The sequence below is a fragment of the Trachypithecus francoisi genome, unplaced genomic scaffold, assembly GCF_009764315.1.
Source record: "Trachypithecus francoisi isolate TF-2019V2 unplaced genomic scaffold, Tfra_2.0 Lachesis_group6, whole genome shotgun sequence".
NCBI classification, from domain to species: Eukaryota; Metazoa; Chordata; class Mammalia; order Primates; family Cercopithecidae; genus Trachypithecus; species Trachypithecus francoisi.
Genome location: NW_022681471.1, coordinates 100,523,399 through 100,542,872, shown reverse-complemented (window position 1 = coordinate 100,542,872; position 19,474 = coordinate 100,523,399). Strand labels below are relative to the sequence as shown.

Below are 19,474 nucleotides of genomic sequence, written 5' to 3'. Positions count from 1 at the left end.
TCTTTTGCAAACTTTCAGAGGCTAGTTTCAGTGTCAAAGCAACTTGATTGATTGACATACGGATTCACTTTTTCCCTTACATGATTTGTTAGTACAAACAGAACAGGTCAACTTTTAGTGGCCCTCTCTAATATAAATGTATCACCAATGAATTTTTATTTGGGCTTCTTTCTTGTGACGATGTTGACTTTTAGAGATGAGGTCTCATTATGTTGCCCAGGCTAGCCTCTTGCTATGTCGTCCAGGCTGGTCTTGAACTCCCGGGCTCAAGTGATCCTCCCACATCAGCCTCCTGAGTAACTGGGGCTTCAGGCATGAGCCACCACACCTGGCTATGATCATGACTTTTAAATGTGGATTTCATTGCCTCCCTTCTTGCCTCTTTTGTCTGTTTTGGAAAGTTCTCTGGATTTTTGTATGTTACCAAACAGAGGAAACCACTTCACGAGCCATCCACAGAGATTACACTCTGGCTGGGGGAAGCAAACAACTGGGTGACTTTTCAATGGCCAGATTTGTTCTGCATTTGGCAGTCACTCGCTTCCTATGCCTCCTTGAAAAGAACTCTTTCTTTCTCTGTCACCAAACTCAAACTATTTTTTTTTTTTTTTTTTTTTTTTTGAGACGGAGTCTCGCTCTGTCGCCCAGGCTGGAGTGCGGTGGCCGGATCTCAGCTCACTGCAAGCTCCGCCTCCCGGGTTTACGCCATTCTCCTGCCTCAGCCTCCCGAGTAGCTGGGACTACAGGCGCCACCACCTCGCCCGGCTAGTTTTTTGTATTTTTTAGTAGAGACGGGTTTCACCGTGTTAGCCAGGATGGTCTCGATCTCCTGACCTCGTGATCCGCCCGTCTCGGCCTCCCAAAGTGCTGGGATTACAGGCTTGAGCCACCGCGCCCGGCCCTCAAACTATTTTATATTTGCATCAGTGATCTGTTGCTGCACAACAGACCACCCAAAACATAGTGGTTCCAAACAACTATGTTATTGCTCAAAGATTCTATGGGTTGGAAAGTTGGGCAGAGCTTTGTGGGGACAGCTTATCTCTGCTGTGTGTGGTAATGGCTGAGGTGACCAAGTGGAGCTGGAGGATTCAAGATGGCCTCACTCACAGGTCTGGTACCTCAGTTGGGAAAAGTTGTACTGACTGGGGTCTGGCTGACTCTCTTTCTCTCTCTCTCATTGATAATTTCTCATCCTGACTACATGGCCTCTCCAGTCAATTGGACTTCTTTAGACGGCAGCTGACTTTTAACATAGTGAAAGCAGAAGGCACCAGATTCTTTGAGGGCCTGGGTCTGGAACTGGCACAGGGTCGCTTCCCTTGCATTTTATTGTTATCTGTTGGCCAAGACATTGTCCTTTTGAACCTCTTCCTTCTTTCCACTACGTACCTGGTTAGATGTGTCAAGGATTTCCAAGTAAATAGTTCAACTTCAGCTGAGTGCTGGTGGCTCACACCTGTCATCCCAGCACTTTGGGAGGCTAAGGCAGGCAGCTTGCTTGAGCCTAGGAGTTCAAGACTAGCCTAGGCAACATGGCAAAACCTTGTCTCTACAAAAATAAGTGAATAAATAAATAAATAAATAAATAATAAAAAAATTAGCCAGGCATGGTGGTGCATGCCTGTAATCCCAGCTACTTGGGAGGCTGAAACGGAAGGATCACATGAGTCTGGGAGGTCAAGGCTGCAGTGAGTTGATATTGGGCCACTTCACTCCAGTCTGGGTGACAGAGTGAGACCCTGTCTCAAAAAAAAAAAAATCCAGCTTCTTAGATAAATAGTAGTTGATACAATGCAATATATTTGTTTCTCATATTTTATATGCACAGAGAAAACTAGAGCACAGAGAAGGGAGACAGTTTGTCAGATGTCTCCAATGAATAAGGCAGAGCACAGAGGCCAGAATTTTCACTGAAGGTTTCAAGATTTTTATAAATTGCAGGCATCCTAATTCAACAGGGAATAGTCATTATGTTTCTATAGTAACTTTGTTCCTTTCATTCATGGAAATGTATAACTTATAAAATGCTATCGGGGCCAAATCTGGGTAATAACAGACTTAGGTCTCTGGGGCATCAGCTGAAGGGCAGACCAGCTGGTCTCATCAGCTGAGAGAGAAGGCAGCTGCTTGAGAATGTGTCAGGATCAAGTCCTGTGCAGGCTCTTCAAGGGTTCATGGGGAAGCTATGACAGGCCATCACAAAACCGTATGTGTGCAAAGGTTGGCGGAAAACACTAGGTCAGCAGCAGGCAGACACACAAAAGGGTTTGGTTTATTAAAATAACTTCAAAATATGTAATGGCATTTAAAAATCCCAGACCACAAAGAAATTCCAAAAGAGAGGAAATGCTTCTTCCCAATCTATAAATGGGGACGCTAATAACACTGCTTAGTCTAATGGATGGTTGTGCAAATTCAGTAAACTAATATAGGGAAGATACTTAGCATGGGGTAGGCATGTAGGAAGGATTCCTCCCACATTAGTTATTATTTGTAATGATTTATTTCTTCTTGTTTCTTCTTTGGAAGAACACTGTTTCTGAAAAGCTTGGCCAGTTCAGCTGATCATTATTAGCTAGAGATAAGCTGGCTTTGGGAAATTCTGAGATTCTTCACCCAGATAACCTATCTTGGAGCCTGTGTTCTTACACTGTTAGTCCATCTAGATACAGAAAACAAACAACAATGTATCACCCAGACATTTAGTTTACCTGACAGAGACTAAGTTGCTTTTCACTCTGACCATGCTGCTCCAAGAAAATATGGTAACACAATGTAATTTTACAGTGAAATCTATATGCTAATAAATATACTTTCTTTTTTTTTTTTTTTGAGACGGAGTCTTGCTCTTTCGCCCGGGCTGGAGTGCAGTGGCCGGATCTCAGCTCACTGCAAGCTCCGCCTCCCGGGTTTTACGCCATTCTCCTGCCTCAGCCTCCGGAGTAGCTGGGACTACAGGCGCCCACCACCTCGCCCGGCTAGTTTTTTGTATTTTTAGTAGAGACGGGGTTTCACCGTGTTAGCCAGGATGGTCTCGATCTCCTGACCTCGTGATCCGCCCGTCTCGGCCTCCCAAAGTGCTGGGATTACAGGCTTGAGCCACCGCGCCCGGCCAATAAATATACTTTCTATAATGTAATTGCCAGCTATATTTGACCAGCAGGGGGCAGTCATTATATACTTGTCTTTCTGTGAAATGTTCATCTGAATTATAAGTTTGTCTTCTCTCACCTATCATAGTAAAAAATTAAATTATTTTTCAAAAAACTTAGCAACTGAGAATAGACATCTTGAATGCATTTAAGGCATCTTCCATTTCATTATAGTATTTGTATACTTTATTTTATCAATTCTGAGAAGTATATTTTTTCTACCTTTTAATATCCCCGAAATATGGATGCATTTCACAATTAGGAGTGACTTAGATTCAACAAAATATGGTGGTTATTCAATTTAGGATTGGTGCATTAAGGCTGTTAAGTTCACACCCCACTGAAGCATGACATAGAATGAAAATGAATTTGGATAGCTGAAGGCAAAATTGTTTAATAAGTTATTCATAACTTCTTACCCTAAATAAAATGAGAAATTATTAGACAAGACACAGGAGAAAGTATATAAAGAATTTTACTTGGTGCATTTAGTCTCTCAAAGACATCTGTCATTCAGAATCAAAAGGACATTTAACTTTCATTAAGGCCGTAATAGCACTTAATACTTATCAGTTGATATGTAAAGTAACGTGAAGCTGAATGTCCTTAATTTGCTATGCCCTCTTTAAATACATTCTCTACCTGTTCAGAAACATTAAGTGGAATTTGCAGAAATTTGAACTTCCTCCTGTGATTTCACTTCAGCTATAAGATGAAATACAACCCAGTGTAGAGTTGACATCTCATTTACTTTGAGCCCTCATTAACCACCCATCCTTGTTATGACTATCGAGGCAGAATTCCTATTACCACATAGAGAAACTACTTGAAGAAATTTGGGAGGCTTTTGGAGGTCCAGAGCCACAGTAAAACTGCTGTCCCAGAACACAAAACCTAAGTGTAGTTCAGTAGCAGTTCAAGGGGAGAATGGACCCAGACAGACCATTGCCTATTTTAAGATATTAAGCAATATGTTGATAATAGATAGCAGAAAGAGAGAGAGAACTTGTTCTGGTGGCAAGTGCCCTGACTTAGATTATAATTCACAGTGCCATTATCTACATGTGTGGTCTTAAATAAATCACTGAATTTCTTTGAGCCTCAGTTTGCACATCTGTAAAATGAGAAAATTGGGCGGCTCCTCTATACCTCCATAGCATTCACTTTTACCTTGCCTGGGGCATTGCCATTTTCTACCTCATGTTATATTCATGTGTGGTAATGTAATCCCCCCAATACATGGCAAATCCCTGAAATGTCAGGAGCACATGATTCTCTTGCCTTTGTGCACCCCCAACTCCAGCAGTTGGAATGAAGCCTTGGATGAGATTGGTACTCATGAAAAATTTATTGCCTTGAATTGAATCTGACTAGATGATAGCTAGAGTGCCTTTCTCTAATATTCCATGATGCTGTCCTCAAAGCAGGAAGTACTCACTAAAACCAAATGACTTCTAGTTTCAGCTGAGTAACTGCCATGTGGCCATCAATAGGCAGAATTTGGAAGCATGGGGAGGAAAGGCTGTAACTAATGAATTACCCACAGGACACCTCGCAAGGCCAGTTGATTGCAGGTTTAGCCCTGCATATGTGAGTATTTAAACAATCTTCAAAACTTAGCAGGAGAGTAAAAGCATTATGAAGGGAGAAAAGGGGAATATATAGGGTGAACAAACTCTTTGAAAATGGAGAATACCCAGAGGCTTTGGTATTTTAAACTTTGGGTCTTGAACCCTAGTTTGACTAGATATTTCTTGATGATGATGAGAATGTTTTGGCTATATTTTCAGATATGGAGCCTCCTAGAATCAAGTGCCCAAGTGTGAAAGAACGCATTGCAGAACCCAACAAACTGACAGTCCGGGTGTCCTGGGAGACACCCGAAGGAAGAGACACAGCAGATGGCATTCTTACTGAGTAAGTGAAACTTGGCAGATAAAATGATGTTGTCTCTTTTATGTGAGTGTGAGATGTTTGCTACCCAGAGTAGGGGAGTGTATATATGCTAGTCTGTTTATGCTTTCAGATGTGGTCCGCATGGTCACTACCTAATATACTATATATGTTACCTATGTATTTGTTGATTGCCTGTCTCTATTATAATATGTTCACTGCTATGTCCTTAATGCCCAGAACTGTGTCTAGCACATAGTTAGCACTCAGTAAATCCTTACTGAAGGAAAAAAGAGAAATAAGGGGTGGTGAATGATGTGATTATTATGCATTGCATGCTTGTATCAAAGCATCTTGGCTGAGTGTGGTGGCTCATGCCTGTAATCCCAGCACTTTGTGAGGACGAGGCAGGTGGATCACCTGAAGCCAGGAGTTTGAGACCAGCTTGACCAACATGGTGAAACCCTCTCTCTACTAAAAATACAAAAATTAGGCAGGTGTGGTGGCACACACCTGTAATCCCAGCTACTCGGGAGGCTGAGGCAGGAGAACCGCTTGAACCCATGAAGCTGAGGTTACAGTGAGCCAAGATTGTGCCACCGTGCTCCAGCCTGGGTGACAGAGTGAGACGCCATCTCAAAAAAATTTTTAAAAATCTCGTGTACCCCATAAATACATATACCTACTACATACTCACAAAAATTAAAAATAAAAAAAATTTAAAAGAAGGGGTGGTGAGAAGGGAAGGAGGAACAGAAGGGGAAAGAGGAAGCCAGTTGGTTAATTTAGGGATAGAGTAACCTGCATTGCCTGCCCAGGCAGACCCTACTCCTGCCCCCAGGCCATGACCTGCACTGGGAAGTCATCTGTGTCTCCCAGGTGGTGCCAGAGGCTGCCGCTCTTGTGCTCTGTGAGTACAGTTTGGTGCAGAACTTTTTCAACCCTTGTTTTTTGGCTGTATTTATCTCTTTCAAAGCTTTTAAATTTATGTTTAAAACTCCTGACCATATCAGACGCTTACAGATGCTTATTTAAAAAAAGGGAAGGTGTCGGCCGAGTGCAGTGGCTCACGCCTGTAATCCCAAAACTTTGGGAGGCCAAGGCAGGCGAATCACGAGGTCAGGAGATTAAGACCATCTTGGCTAACACGGTGAAACTCCGTCTCTACTAAAAATACAAAAAATTAGCCGGGCGTGGTGGCGGGTGCCTGTAGTCCCAGCTACTCGGGAGGCTGAGGCAGGAGAATGGCGTGAACCCGGGAGGCAGAGATTGCAGTGAGCCGAGATCGTGCCACTGCACTGCACTCCAGCCTGGGCGACAGAGTGAGACTCCGTCTCAAAAAAAAAAAAAAGAAAAAAAAAGGGAAAGTATCTTCTGCTTTCTTCCCCACCTCTACCCCATTCTCCTGGACCAATTTCATTCATAGTTTGACATATATCTGAGTTGCTTTTTGTTGGTATGTTTGTTTTACCAACCACAATGAGAGGCACTGTTAAGAAGCTTTTAAAAATGGGTGGATCCCTTTGTGAGGGTTAGCTATGTGTTGTTCTAATCTAGCATTTGGGCCTGTATCCCTGCAACTGTTTGGTTGGCCTTCATATTCCCTGGAGACCACCACTTCATGTTAGCATGTTCATATCTGTGCCTTAAAGTTTACGGGCATATTAGAGCTTCCCACTGAGTTTTCATCTGTAGATAAAAGGATACCTCTAATTTATCTCCTGGTGATCCATAAAGCAAGAAAAGACTTTGTAGAATCCTATCAACCCAGGCTGTGCATGACAAAACATTTTTACACAATGATTAGGCAATAACAGTACATTTTCTAGTGAGAGGAGGCAGGACATTTTGTTCCTACATTCCAATAATTTTCCCCCAGTGCCTCATCTAGCTTAAGTAATACGACTAGTTATGCTCTCCCATTGTAACTTCTCAAAGATAAAGTTTGACCATTACAAAAGTATTTGCTATGACATACACATCCCACGAATCCCTTTGGAGAAAATGTAGGCAATCAGAATTGAAAGGTAAGTTGACATAATCAGGGATTGCGTTTTATTTACCTTTGACTCTTCAGGGTCTAGCACAATGCCTGGCCCAGCCCCTACCACATAGTAGGTTTTTAGATTTTTGCAACTCTGACTGCTGTTGAAATCCTGTGTAATAAACACAAAACATCAAGCCATCAGATGACTCTATTTGTCTATAAGCTTTGTGAGAATATTCACTTTGTTGTTTTTGTGGGTAACTTGTGTAATATGGTTAGCAGTGTTACATTTTATTTGATTTTTTAATTTTTTGAGACAGAGTCTCACTCACTCTGTCACCCAGGCTGGAGTGCAGTGGCACGATCTCGGCTCACGGCAACCTCCACCCGCCAGGTTCAAGCGATTCTCCTGCCTCAGCCTCCTGAGTAGCTGGGATTACAGGTGTGTACCACCACACCCTGCTAATTTTTGTATTTTTAGTAGAGATGGGTTTTTGCCATGTTGGCCAGGCTGGTCTTGCACTCCTGACCTCAGGTGATCTGCCCGCCTCGGCCTCCCAAAGTGCTGGGATTACATTTATGAGCCACCGCACCTGGCAGGATTGTTACATTTTAAAACAGCATCTCAGTACTCTCCTGTCCCTTTGTTCAAAGCAGCTGTCTGCTTCCAGGGTTCTACAGCCCAGAGGCCAGAAAGGTTTAGAGCAGGATGCGATGGGAATGCACTCCAACAGGATGCGGAGTTCAGAGAAGGCTGTCTTGTTCCCTTTACAGCTCTCACTTGGGCTCCTTGCTGCCCTGGCATTTCTCCTATGACCCCTTCCGCCATTTCCTATCCAAGCCACTGCTCTATAGCTCCCTTGTGAGGGAGAAGGTTCTAGTGTCAAGCTCTGAGATAAGTGCTTCTTGTGAGTTCCCTTATTTATTCCTTCTGCTGTTTGCATGCCACAGGCGAAACAAAGTCTCAGAGAGGTTACATCTACTTATATTTGAAGTATCACTCCTCTCAGGTTGATCTGAATTTAAGTTGTGCTTTCTAAAGACCTTCAAGCATCTAAAGCCAACAGCAGCATGTCTCAAAATTTTCCCACGACCCCTCTCTCATACCTGGTAAACAGCCACCTCACCCCACATGTAAGGCTTTCCTCAGTGGTGACAATGATAATACCACGTGTTCATTATTGGCACATATTCTCATCATTCCCTGAACTGTAGGGAGATGGGGAATTTGTATGTATATTGAAAAACAGAACATGGATTTTGATCATGCTATACTTATTGGTGTTCTCATTAGGCAGCCAAGAAAAAAGATGAAGTCACCCTAGCTGTGTGACCTTGGGCAAATTCTTTAGCCTTTTTGTGCCTCAGTTTCCTCATCTGTGAAATAGAGATAATACTACCTACCTAATAGGGTTGTTGGATTAAATGAGGAGGATTAATAAATATTTGCAAAATGCCTAGAACCATGCCTAACATGTAAGATTTATGTAAGTGCAAAGAACACTTTTAGTCATTATTATAGTTATTAGGATAACCAAGGAATCACAGAGAACTTGCCTTTAGGTCTCCACAGTCCCAGATAGAAAGAACAGAGAAAGTTCTAGTACACCCTATAGGCCCAAATTGCCAGTGACTGCTTGGACTATATTCTCTAATGATTTTCCTCACAGAAAATTCCCTTGTCTTCCCAACAGTGAGGCAATTCAGGTCCCACCTGGAACAAGAGTGAGATTGAAGGAAGAGACTTGGGCCCTATATTTTTCATCCTCCCTCCCCTCTCTCCCCACTTCCATACCATTCTACCCTACAGCCGGAAAAAAGTCTAAGCTTCTCAGTAGTTTGGGTCTTCCATTTTCTGGTCACAAACTGCTCTTCTAAAACAGACTAAAGCTTAGGAGATTCTATTCTTCAAGAAATTTTTGTTCTACTTAAGCTAGTCTAATTGTTGCCCCTCAGTCTCTCCATGTCCTGTAAAGAGTGGGGGGTCATCACTTGCTTGTCAGATCCATAATGTCATCTTTCCTGTTTCTGATTTTTTTTTTTCCTCTCTAAGTGTCATTCTAAAAGGCCTCCCCCCAGGCTCCAACTTTCCAGAAGGAGACCACAAGATCCAGTACACAGTCTATGACAGAGCTGAGAATAAGGGCACTTGCAAATTTCGAGTTAAAGTAAGAGGTAAGAATACTGCTATTGTCCGCCCCCCCTCCCTTTAGAAGAGCAAAGGGAAGCAGGTCCTCAAGCCAGAACTCTCTCAAGTGCCTACTGTGGTGGTAGACTTGCCAGCTTTAGATTAGCCTCTAATGAGGCTTGGGGAAGTGCCCTATCTTAATGCCTGAATTTCATGATACACATATGGATGGGCGTCAGTGTTGCCAGATTATTTAAGGAGTTCCCAGGACTAGTCTTACAGGAGCCCATAGCTGACTGTCCCGGAAGAATATTATTCAATAATTTTTCCATCCCTGAGCTTAGGTGACCAGCTGAAGCCTGTGAGTCCATCTACAACTAGGGTGAATAGGAGCCCCCTAATTTGGGCCACCAAGAGAACATGTTCTTAGTGTTCTAGAACCATTGGTATGAAAGAAAATGTTTTTAAGGATTATTTTATGCCTGATGGTTTGGGCAACTAATTGCTAGCCATCTTTACTCCTTACTCTTCTGGACTTCACTTCCTCATCTATAACACTAGGAGCTAAACCAGTTGATATCAGTGGTCTCATTGGTATGGATGGGTGACCATTGCAAGGCTCACCCACTGACCAAATAGTCATCCCTCCTCCCTCACTCATTTCACAGGCTGATGTAGAAGCCTGATTGCAAAACTGATGCCTCTGCATCCTCACCTTTTCTGCTTACTCTGTGGATGGGAGCTCAGCACTGAGACCCCTCTGGACTTGTGTCCCTACAGTCAAACGCTGTGGCAAACTCAATGCCCCAGAGAATGGTTACATGAAGTGCTCCAGCGATGGGGATAATTATGGAGCCACCTGTGAGTTCTCCTGCATCGGCGGCTATGAGCTCCAGGGTAGCCCTGCCCGAGTATGTCAATCCAACCTGGCTTGGTCTGGCACGGAGCCCACCTGTGCAGGTATGTATGCAGCCCCTCCAGCCTGCAGCAGAACCTGTAAACCCCTTGGTTCTTGATTCCAGTGCAAGAGAGGTTTCCCTTCATAGACTTTGAGAAGTTCATGGCCATCCCTCTTTATCTGAGTGGATGAACATAGTCCCTAGATCCCTGCTGCAGCTCATCTCATCTGCTATCCGTCTTGCTTCTGCCTATCCTCTAATTTCCCTTTCATGTCCTCTAAGGAAGAAGCTCAAGGTAGGAACCTAGGGCCAGCCTTTGGTGACATTATGAATCAGCAAAATTTGCTGTAGTTTCCTTTGTTCTAGAAATGTAAGGATCTTGTTTCTAAAGCCAGTACACTGTCATGTAGAGACAATATCATACCTGGCATGAAAGTCACATAGACCTTGGGCATTTGGAATCTTTCCTCCTATGTAAAATGAAGAAAATAATACCTCATCTACCTCTTGAGTTGTTGTAAGGATTAAATTAGGTCATCTGTGGAACAGTGGAATAGAGCAGTGCCTGGTACAGGTAAAGCCTTATGCCAGCTCTTATTCCTGATGAACAAAAATTGGGCTGGGTAATGAGTCTGAAACTTGGGCTAGCCAGCAAATTATAGACTTCTCTTTTTCTCATTTCCTGGTACCCTTTCATCTTTATCCCTTTCTTTTAATTGAAGCCCCCATTTAGAGTTAAGTGCCAGAGAGACATATATACCATCAGCTAAATGCCTGAGATTCTTCAATTTCATGTGTTAAAGTACAAAGAACACACCTATTATAGACTCCCTACCATGTGGCATTAAGGCCTGGGGTGTGGTGTCTAACAGGCTGCGAGACCTATGTGGTCCAACATGGTAGACACTAGCTATATGTGGCTACTAAGCACTTGAAATGAGGCTATTCTGAATTGAGATATGCTATAAGTGTAAAATATATACCAATTTCAAAATCTTAGTGTGAAAAAGAATGTAAAGTATCTTAATTTTTTATATTGATTACATGTTGAAATGAAATATTTTGGATATATTGGGTTAAATAAAACATAAAATCATTTCTACCTATCACTTTATACTTTTTCTTTTTGTCTGTTTGTTTGAGCTGGAGTCTCACTCTGTCGCCCAGGCTAGAGTGCAGTGGTGCGATCTTGGCTCACTGCAACCTCCACCTCCTGGGTTCAAGTGATTCTCCTTCCCCAGCCTCCTGAGTAGCTGGGACTACAGGTGCGTGCCACCACGCCTGGCTAATTTTTTGTATTTTTAGTAAAGGTGGGGTTTCACCGTGTTAGCCAGGATGTTCTTGATCTCCTGACCTCATGATCTGCCCACCTCGGCCTCCCAAAGTGCTGAGATTACAGGTGTGAGCCACTGCACCCAGTCTCTTTACACTTTTTTAATGAGGCAACTAGAAAATTTAAGATTAAACATAGTGGCTTACATTGTATTTCTCTTGACCAGAGCTATCGTAGACTCTGAGCCCCTGGGGCAGGGAATAGGGCAGGAAAGAGGGCAGGAACTGTGTATCACTCAGTGTGACATCCTAGTACCTAGCATAGAGCTTGGCACATGGCAGGCACTCAGTATATAATGGCTGAATGAATTAATGTGTGAATGAACAAATACTTCAATGCAAACCTAAAATGTGAAATATGAAAACCAAGATTATAAATCATACATGGCGTCTACTAGTTTTTCTCATATTATTTCTTCTTTGGAGCTAAGCCTTTTGTTTGCCTATCTATATAACATCCTTCATTGACCTTGAACAGCTAGAATTAGTTGTCATTTATTGATTAAAGGGAAGACCTATTATAAAACTGCCTTGTCCCATGTCCTCTATGCCTGTGTTGCTTGCTCTGTGGCCTTTGTGCCCCACATTGCTTTGTCCCTTCTGCACCAAGGAGGCAGACTTCAGAGATTCTGAGCCATTCCAAAGCCAGCCTGGCCATTGCCCATTCTCTTACCCTTCCGCCTCTCTGCACCCCTTTCCCCAGCAGATACTATGGTGCTTGGCCCATATGCCTTTCACATTCGCATCTATGTTCAAAAGGCTACTTACTGCAATTAACTGGGTCTCTCTGTCTGAGAGCATTTCTTCCCTGGCTGTGAAAGCACTGTCAGCCCATGCACAGAGCCAGCCTGAAGTGATGGAGAGCTAGGGCCCTAGAAGCAGCCCTCAACAATGATGGAGCAATTGTATAAATACTCCAGTTCCCTCCAGTGGGTTAATTCTGGAGGTATGTTGTATATCATCTCCTAGGGTTCCCCAGTGGGAGTGAATTCCAAATGCCCACAGCAACAACTTGCTTGATAACCAACTGGTATTGTTTTCTTTCCTTCACTGTCTCACTTCCTGACATAAGCAGAATAATGGTCCACCAAAGATGTCCACATCCTAATCCCCAGAACCTGAGAATATGTTACCTTACATGAAAAAAGGGACTTTACAGATGTAATTAAGTTAAGGATTTTGAGATGGGAAGAGTATCCTGGAATACCCAGTGGGCCCAATATAATCACAAGCCTTCTTATATAAAGGAGGCAGAACTGCTGTCAGAGTCATAGAAAGAGATGATGGAAGGAGAGATCAGAGAGAAGAGAGATTTGAAGATACTACACTGCTGTCTTTGAAGATGGAGGAAGGGACTACTAGCCAAGGAATGAAGGTGGTCTCTCGATGCTGAAAAACACAAGAAATCAGATTCTCCCCTAGAACCACCATGGGAACATAGCCCTGCCAACACCTTGATTTTAGCTCCATGAGGCCAGGATCTTTTCGATCCTGACCTGCAGTATCTAAAATAATAAGTTTGTATTATGTTAAGTCACTAGGTTTATGGTGATTTGTTACAGCAGCAAGAGGAAATGAATATACTTCCTCACTCCTCCGCAAGTGCTTCTTGGGACCGCCTCCCAAATAAACTACTTACACTTGAATCCTTATCTTAGGGTTTACTTCTTACACAAATAGTCCTGTGTGTCATCATAGGCTCTGTTGAGCCAGAACAAGTAGAAGGTTTCTGACTCATGTGGCCATTTCTGGTTACAGCCATGAACGTCAATGTGGGCGTCAGAACGGCAGCTGCACTTCTGGATCAGTTTTATGAGAAAAGGAGACTTCTCATTGTGTCCACACCCACAGCCCGAAACCTCCTTTACCGGCTCCAGCTAGGAATGCTGCAGGTGAGTCCTCGAGGCAGGGCCGTGGTGGCAGGGAGACCTTTAACAGGAAGGGCCCAGCCATTTCACTAAAAGCAAAGACCAGATTCAGTGCCTAATCCACTTACAGTGAGTTTCAGGAACTGGCACTTTAGAGCTACCACCATTCATTTCTGGTTCTGGGCCATAACCTGATTAACATTGACTCCTTAGAGTTAACCCAATCATTTTCCAACTAATGAGGTTTGCCTGTCTTCACCAATAAGTCTAATTGACATACTGTCCAGGCCTAGCCACAGAACAATTGTCTTTGCTGAACCTGTCCAGGATATGCCTGGCTGAAAGCAATCAATTAGCTGCCTGCCCAAAAGGCTGGCCCAAGAGATGAAAGGAATCCAGGAGCCCTCGGTCCCCACATTTTTCCCCAGGGAATTTCTTTGACTCTCAGAGGGTGACAGCCCTTTTTTTTAGCACAGTGGTTCTCAACGTGTGATCCATGGACTGGACCAGCAGCATCAGCATCACCTGGGAGCTTGATAGACATGCCAATTCTCAGGGCCCCTCCCAGACCTACTGTGTCAGAATCTACACTTTTAACAAAATCTCCAGGTGATTCCTAAGCACTCTAAAGTTTGATGGGCACTTTTCTGGGAAATATGTCCTTCTCAACTATGTAAATTTTGTAGCTACTAAATGAGCAACCAGCATCTTGGGTGTGTGGGGAAGGATGACTAGAAACTATAAGGATCAAACTAGAAGTTGCTTGCTTTTGTCCTAAAGCTGGTTTGCAAAAGAGTGGCCAACTTCACTGAATACTAAAGAGGCAGGATGTATGCTGTGCCATGGATACAGTGCTGCACATTTTTTTAAGAGAATATTTATTCATTTGTTACAGTGGATAGAACTAAGTGCTTAAAACAGTCTTGATTTAATCAAGGGCTACAATTTACTTCTCATGTCAGCATTAATAAAATGTATAATAAGAAGTCTCTTTTCACTCTTCCCACGTACTTGAAGAATTGCCTGTGAACTCTGAAGAGCCATATAAGGTTTTTGTGAGCTCCCTAATAGTAACCAAATTCATTGCATCTTTACCCCCAGTCCCCACCAGCTTACCTCCCCTTGTATCTCCTTGTCCCAGCCAGGGGCCTGCTCTTCAGAAAAGACAAGCTTATACTTCTCTCTTTTGTGGGAAATTGGCATTGCAGGCTATATCCATGATCATGCATTTCCTCATCTGTTCTTATTCCATAGGAAAATGAATTAAGCCAAACAACTTGCTTTTCCTCTGTGTCAGCAAACTATGGTGACCTCTGGCTAGTTTCGGTAAATTAACTTTTATTGGACACAGTCACACTAATTCATTTGTGCATGATCTATAACTACTTTTGCACTACAATGATGGAGTGAAGTGATTAGGACAGAGGCCACCCAACCTTGCCAAGCCTGAAATACTCTCCAGCCCTTTACAGAGAAAGATTGCCGTCATCGCTCTAGTCTGTCCCATCCCTTCAGACACTTGCTAACTTAACAACTGGTTGGATAAGATATTTAATATCAAGATGTTTTGGTGTGACCTCCTCTTCCAAATATACTTACATTTGCATTTTAACCAGAGCCTTCAAAGAAAGGTTTGGTTAACTTAGGCATTTCAGTGAGAGTAATACAAAAGCCTATTTCTAACTTTTTTTAACTTTTCAACCAGTTCTGTAACCTCATGTAGGGACGTTTCAGTGGAATTTTGGTAAAACATATTTGATGTTTTCATCTGTCAAGACTTCAAAATTTCTTTTCCCATTTAGCCAAATTCATCATATTTGTCTTACATTACTTTTTAAAAATTTTTTATTTGTATTGCCATTGCCATTCCTGATGAGCCCTGCTGACACGTGGTTGACTGGGCCACATTCCCAAGGTTCTTGGCAAGAGCCAGCTTAGAGGCTTGGAACCTTTTATCCTCTTCCCCTCTGGGATTGGGTGTGGAGGGCATAGGGCAGGGGAGTGTGGAGAGTGGAAACAGGGCAGAGAAGTGGACTCTGGAAATAGAGTAGTCTTCTCTCCTTGCAAAGAAAAAGTTAGAATCCTCTGGGGTGGTCTTGGACACTTTTTAGAAAATTTGACTCACTCGAGGGCTCACCCTGTCTGGAAATACATAGACTGCCCTTTTGCTTAGGTTTTCAAAATCCCACTGTCAAGCCATATCGGAATGATTCCTCTAGGAAAGGTATTTAGGTTTTATAGCCACTAGCTTAACCCCAATTTCTCATCTGTTTTTAGTACATTTCAGAGTGAGCAAATAAACTTCCAGAGACAGGCCAGTGCTACTTCTGTCGGTTTCTAGTTTGATAAGGATGTCTTTTTTGGCCACGCTCATACCTCCCCTGTTGGGTTTTCTTTTTCCCAGCAAGCACAGTGTGGCCTTGATCTTCGACACATCACCGTGGTGGAGCTGGTGGGTGTGTTCCCGACTCTCATTGGCAGGATAGGAGCAAAGATTATGCCTCCAGCCCTAGCGCTGCAGCTCAGGTAGGGGAAATTTCTGTTCTTAAATCTTATCCCCTATGAATGCACTTTAAACTGATTAGGTTCCCTGGTTTCTTTCTATTCAGGATTGAGTCCAGGCAACCTTCAATGTTTAATTGCTTTTATTCTGGGAGTGTTATAACCATGCTAATCAGTATGTTGCTGTTTGTTCAAATAAATTGTGCAATGGGTAATTACCAGTGTTTTCTTTCTTACCCCCTCCAACCAACCGTTTTTGCTTCGTGCACGTGTGTGTGTGTGTGAGTGTGTGTGTGTGTGTGTGTGTGTGTGGTTGATGGAGGAAGGATGGCTAGGAGAGGAGGAGCTGAAAAAAAGACTTAAGCAATCCTTGGTCTTATTAGAAGAGCACGCATCCAATTAGTCTTTCCAGGCTTGGTCTCTTTTTTCTCCATTCGTCCAGAACACTTGTTCATACCTCTATGTTAACAATTATATTTTACTTTCATAACCCTTACAAAGTTGGAGCTGTGGATTTTAGTCTCTGAATAATGATGTATTAAAGAAGCAGAATTCAACAACCAAAAGATAGTTTCAGAATAACCCAAATTTCTACTTGCATCTCTTGACCACTGTGAAATGGATAATTAGACTGAAGCAAAACTCCTTAAAATCTTCCTTTCTCACCCAGCCTTTTCAAAACCCATTCAGAAAATTCTGCAACAAGTTTTAAAAAATCATTGACACAGGATATGAGCAAGTGGTACTAAATAAGCAACAGCTTCATAAAACCTACTTTGAGAATATTCACCATAAATATGTAGATATCAACACAACTCTCTGTCTTAAGTTTTGTACAGTTCAACTTGAAATAAGAGGATTCATGAGTTCTCTTTAGTCGGCTGATGAATGGAGAAGGCTGGGTACACTCATATGCTTTTGTTTTTGTTATATTTTACTGCATTTGCATGTAGCACTTCCCCATACTGACTTCAGTAGCACATCAGTAGCAGAGCTTTCAAATGTTTGCTACTCGGTACCTAGCACAGTACCTGGCACCATGTTGGCGCTAAGTGGAGTAAATGACTCAAAATTTCATTGAAACAGCCTTACTATTTCCAGAGTTGATAACAGCTTTTAAAAGTATATTGTATATTTACAGTTAGTGTATAAATACTTCAAGTTGAACTGTACAAAACTTAAGACAGAGAGTTGTGTTGATATCTAAATATTTATGGTGAATATTTTCAAAGTAGGTTTTATGAAGCTGTTGCTTATTTAGTACTGCTTGCTCATATCGTGTGTCAATGATTTTTTAAAACTTGTTGCAGAATTTTCTGAATGGGTTTTGGATTGAATGTGTCTGTATGTGTGTCATCTTCATAAAATCTTGATGTGTTTACTTGAAGAACAGAAAAATGCGATTAAAAAATATTTGCCATTCAGATTGTGTATGTTGGGGCTACCATAGACTTCTATAGGCAGAAGATGATTTTAAATACATTATATGGTGATTCTCAAACTTGTAGCCTCCATCAGAATCTCCTGGAGGGCCTGTTAAAATACGTATTGCTGGAGTCTACACTGTAGGCTGTAAACTGCGTTTCGGATTCAGTAGGTCTCTGGTTATACCCGATAATATGCATTTCTAATGAACTCCCAAGAGATCACATGGTGAGGGCCACTGGCCTAGTTTTTTACCAAAGGCTTCACAGTTTTGAAATAGAACTTTTGCCCAGCAGCCTTCAAGAAAAGGGCCAATCTCTATTTTGCAGCTGGATGATAGTCCGGGTAAATGTCATGCAGAAATGATCACTCAGGTGCATTACCTAATGGATTCTGTGTCAGGCCGGCATGCCTGTGTTATCAGACATATCAGTGAGAAACAAAGAGCTTGGAAGAACTTTTTCCCTTTGAATTGGAAAGGTTTTTTTAGACACCTTGGAGTCTAGTGCAGAGGAAAAAAGATGATTTAGGCAAAGAATGGGAAGCGAAAGAGGAGAAGGAAAAGCATAATGCCTGCATAATCTAAAAATTCTTTTGTCTGGCTATAAGACTATTTTCAAATAGCACTGAGGCCATGATAAAACCCTTGAAGGGAGTGAACAGAAAGAAGAGACTGGGTCCCTGGGGTGGCAGGGTCACCACCTACCTTCTGTCTTGCCCTCATTTCTTTTTTATCTGGAGGTATGATCTGATTCATGCTTTCCAGAGGAATTTTCCAGCAATCTCAAGGGAGACAGGGACCAAGAAAGCCATAATTTCTATACCCACATTATTCTTTGAGTCTACAGTGTTCCCTGGAAGATTTTCCAGGAAGAACTCCTTCCAATCTGACGACAGACACGTATGTAGCTCAGACATACTGTCGGCATCACACCTCATCCCCGATTTTGTGTGGTGTTTGATCATTCATCCCCAAGATTTCTGTGGTCTTTCGGCCCTAGTGGGATGCATTCCTGTGGCTGCTGCTAGCCTGCTGATCCAACCACTCAGCTCTTCCCATGACAGTTTTCCCCCTTTACATTCTGTGTCAATCAAGGCACAAGACTTACACAGGAATGTGTGTGGTAGCAGATGGTGGCACCGTGGTGGTGGTGTGGGGGCGGGGGTTCCCATCCTAGTCTCACAAGCACTATAAAAAAAAAATGAACGCTCCAATTTCTTATTGGTCACCCTTTCCCACAGGCATCAGCCACCATATTCCCTATTCCTCTGTTTCCTGAGAGCTCCCTGTGCCAGAACTCCTCCATGCTCCCAAAAGTAAACTCAATACCCTTCCTCTTAAAGATGCAGAGCATTTTATCTCTTCATTCACACCTTACTTTGCAGCCTACATTCGCGTGTTCGGAACTCATTAATGCACTTTGCAGTCATCTACTTCTGAGCTCCCCTCTCAGCACTGCAGGAAACCTGGCAGAGGCACTGTCATGTCCTCTTTTTTTCATTTCTAGTCACTGGGAGTGAATTTGCAATTTAGCTCCCCACTGGGATAAAATATAAATTATTCCCTTCTTCCCTGAAACTCCCTCTTAAAAGGCAGAAAAATGTAGTTTGTGTTTTATGTAATGATTTTTTAACCTTGATCTGTTTGTATGAGGAAAACATATTTCACTTTAAATCCAGATGGCAGTGTATATTCTGCCTCATACACAATCTCAAAATATCTAAACTGAAAAAAAAAAAAAAATCTGGAGAAGAGAGTGAGTGGGCTCATTTGTTCATTGGGCTCAAATTATCTGTTTGTTTGCTTTCTCTAGCTATTCTCATCTAAATATGTTTGTGTTGATATGAAAATCATATTTTTTAGTTTAAATTCTAGCGTGGTAGAGCCGAAAGAACACCAGACACTTGAAACCACTTCATATTCTTTTTTGGAATTATTTGGGGTACAAATTATGATTAACCAAGTCAGAATACATGGGGTGTAGACCAAGCTCAATCCCTTATAACTCTGCAGTCCTGAGCTGGCCACTGAATAGGCCAGAACTATCATGCTGGGAAATAATGTCAATCAGCTTTACCTAGCCCAGAGTTTTTCAGCCTTGGCACTATTGCTATATGGGGATAGATAATTCTTTGTTTGGCAGGGAGAGTTGGCTGTGCATTGCAGGATGTTTAGCAGCATTCCTGGCCTCTACCCACTAAATGCCAGTCACATCTTCACTCTCCACTGTGACAACCAAAAATATCTCCAGACATGGCCAAATTTCCCCTGGGAGCGGGGAGCA

At 42.5% G+C, this 19,474-nt stretch overlaps 1 protein-coding gene across 1 annotated transcript in view; it reads left to right on the top strand.

Annotated features, from left to right (window-relative positions):
- SRPX (sushi repeat containing protein X-linked) overlaps positions 1–19,474 on the top strand; it is a 36,505-nt gene that overhangs the window by 15,964 nt on the left and 1,067 nt on the right. The window contains exons 4-8 of the mRNA XM_033201410.1: positions 4,946–5,072; positions 9,089–9,210; positions 9,944–10,123; positions 13,153–13,286; positions 15,667–15,788. Coding sequence (XP_033057301.1) covers positions 4,946–5,072; positions 9,089–9,210; positions 9,944–10,123; positions 13,153–13,286; positions 15,667–15,788 — 685 coding nt within the window. The remainder of the gene's footprint in view (positions 1–4,945; positions 5,073–9,088; positions 9,211–9,943; positions 10,124–13,152; positions 13,287–15,666; positions 15,789–19,474) is intronic.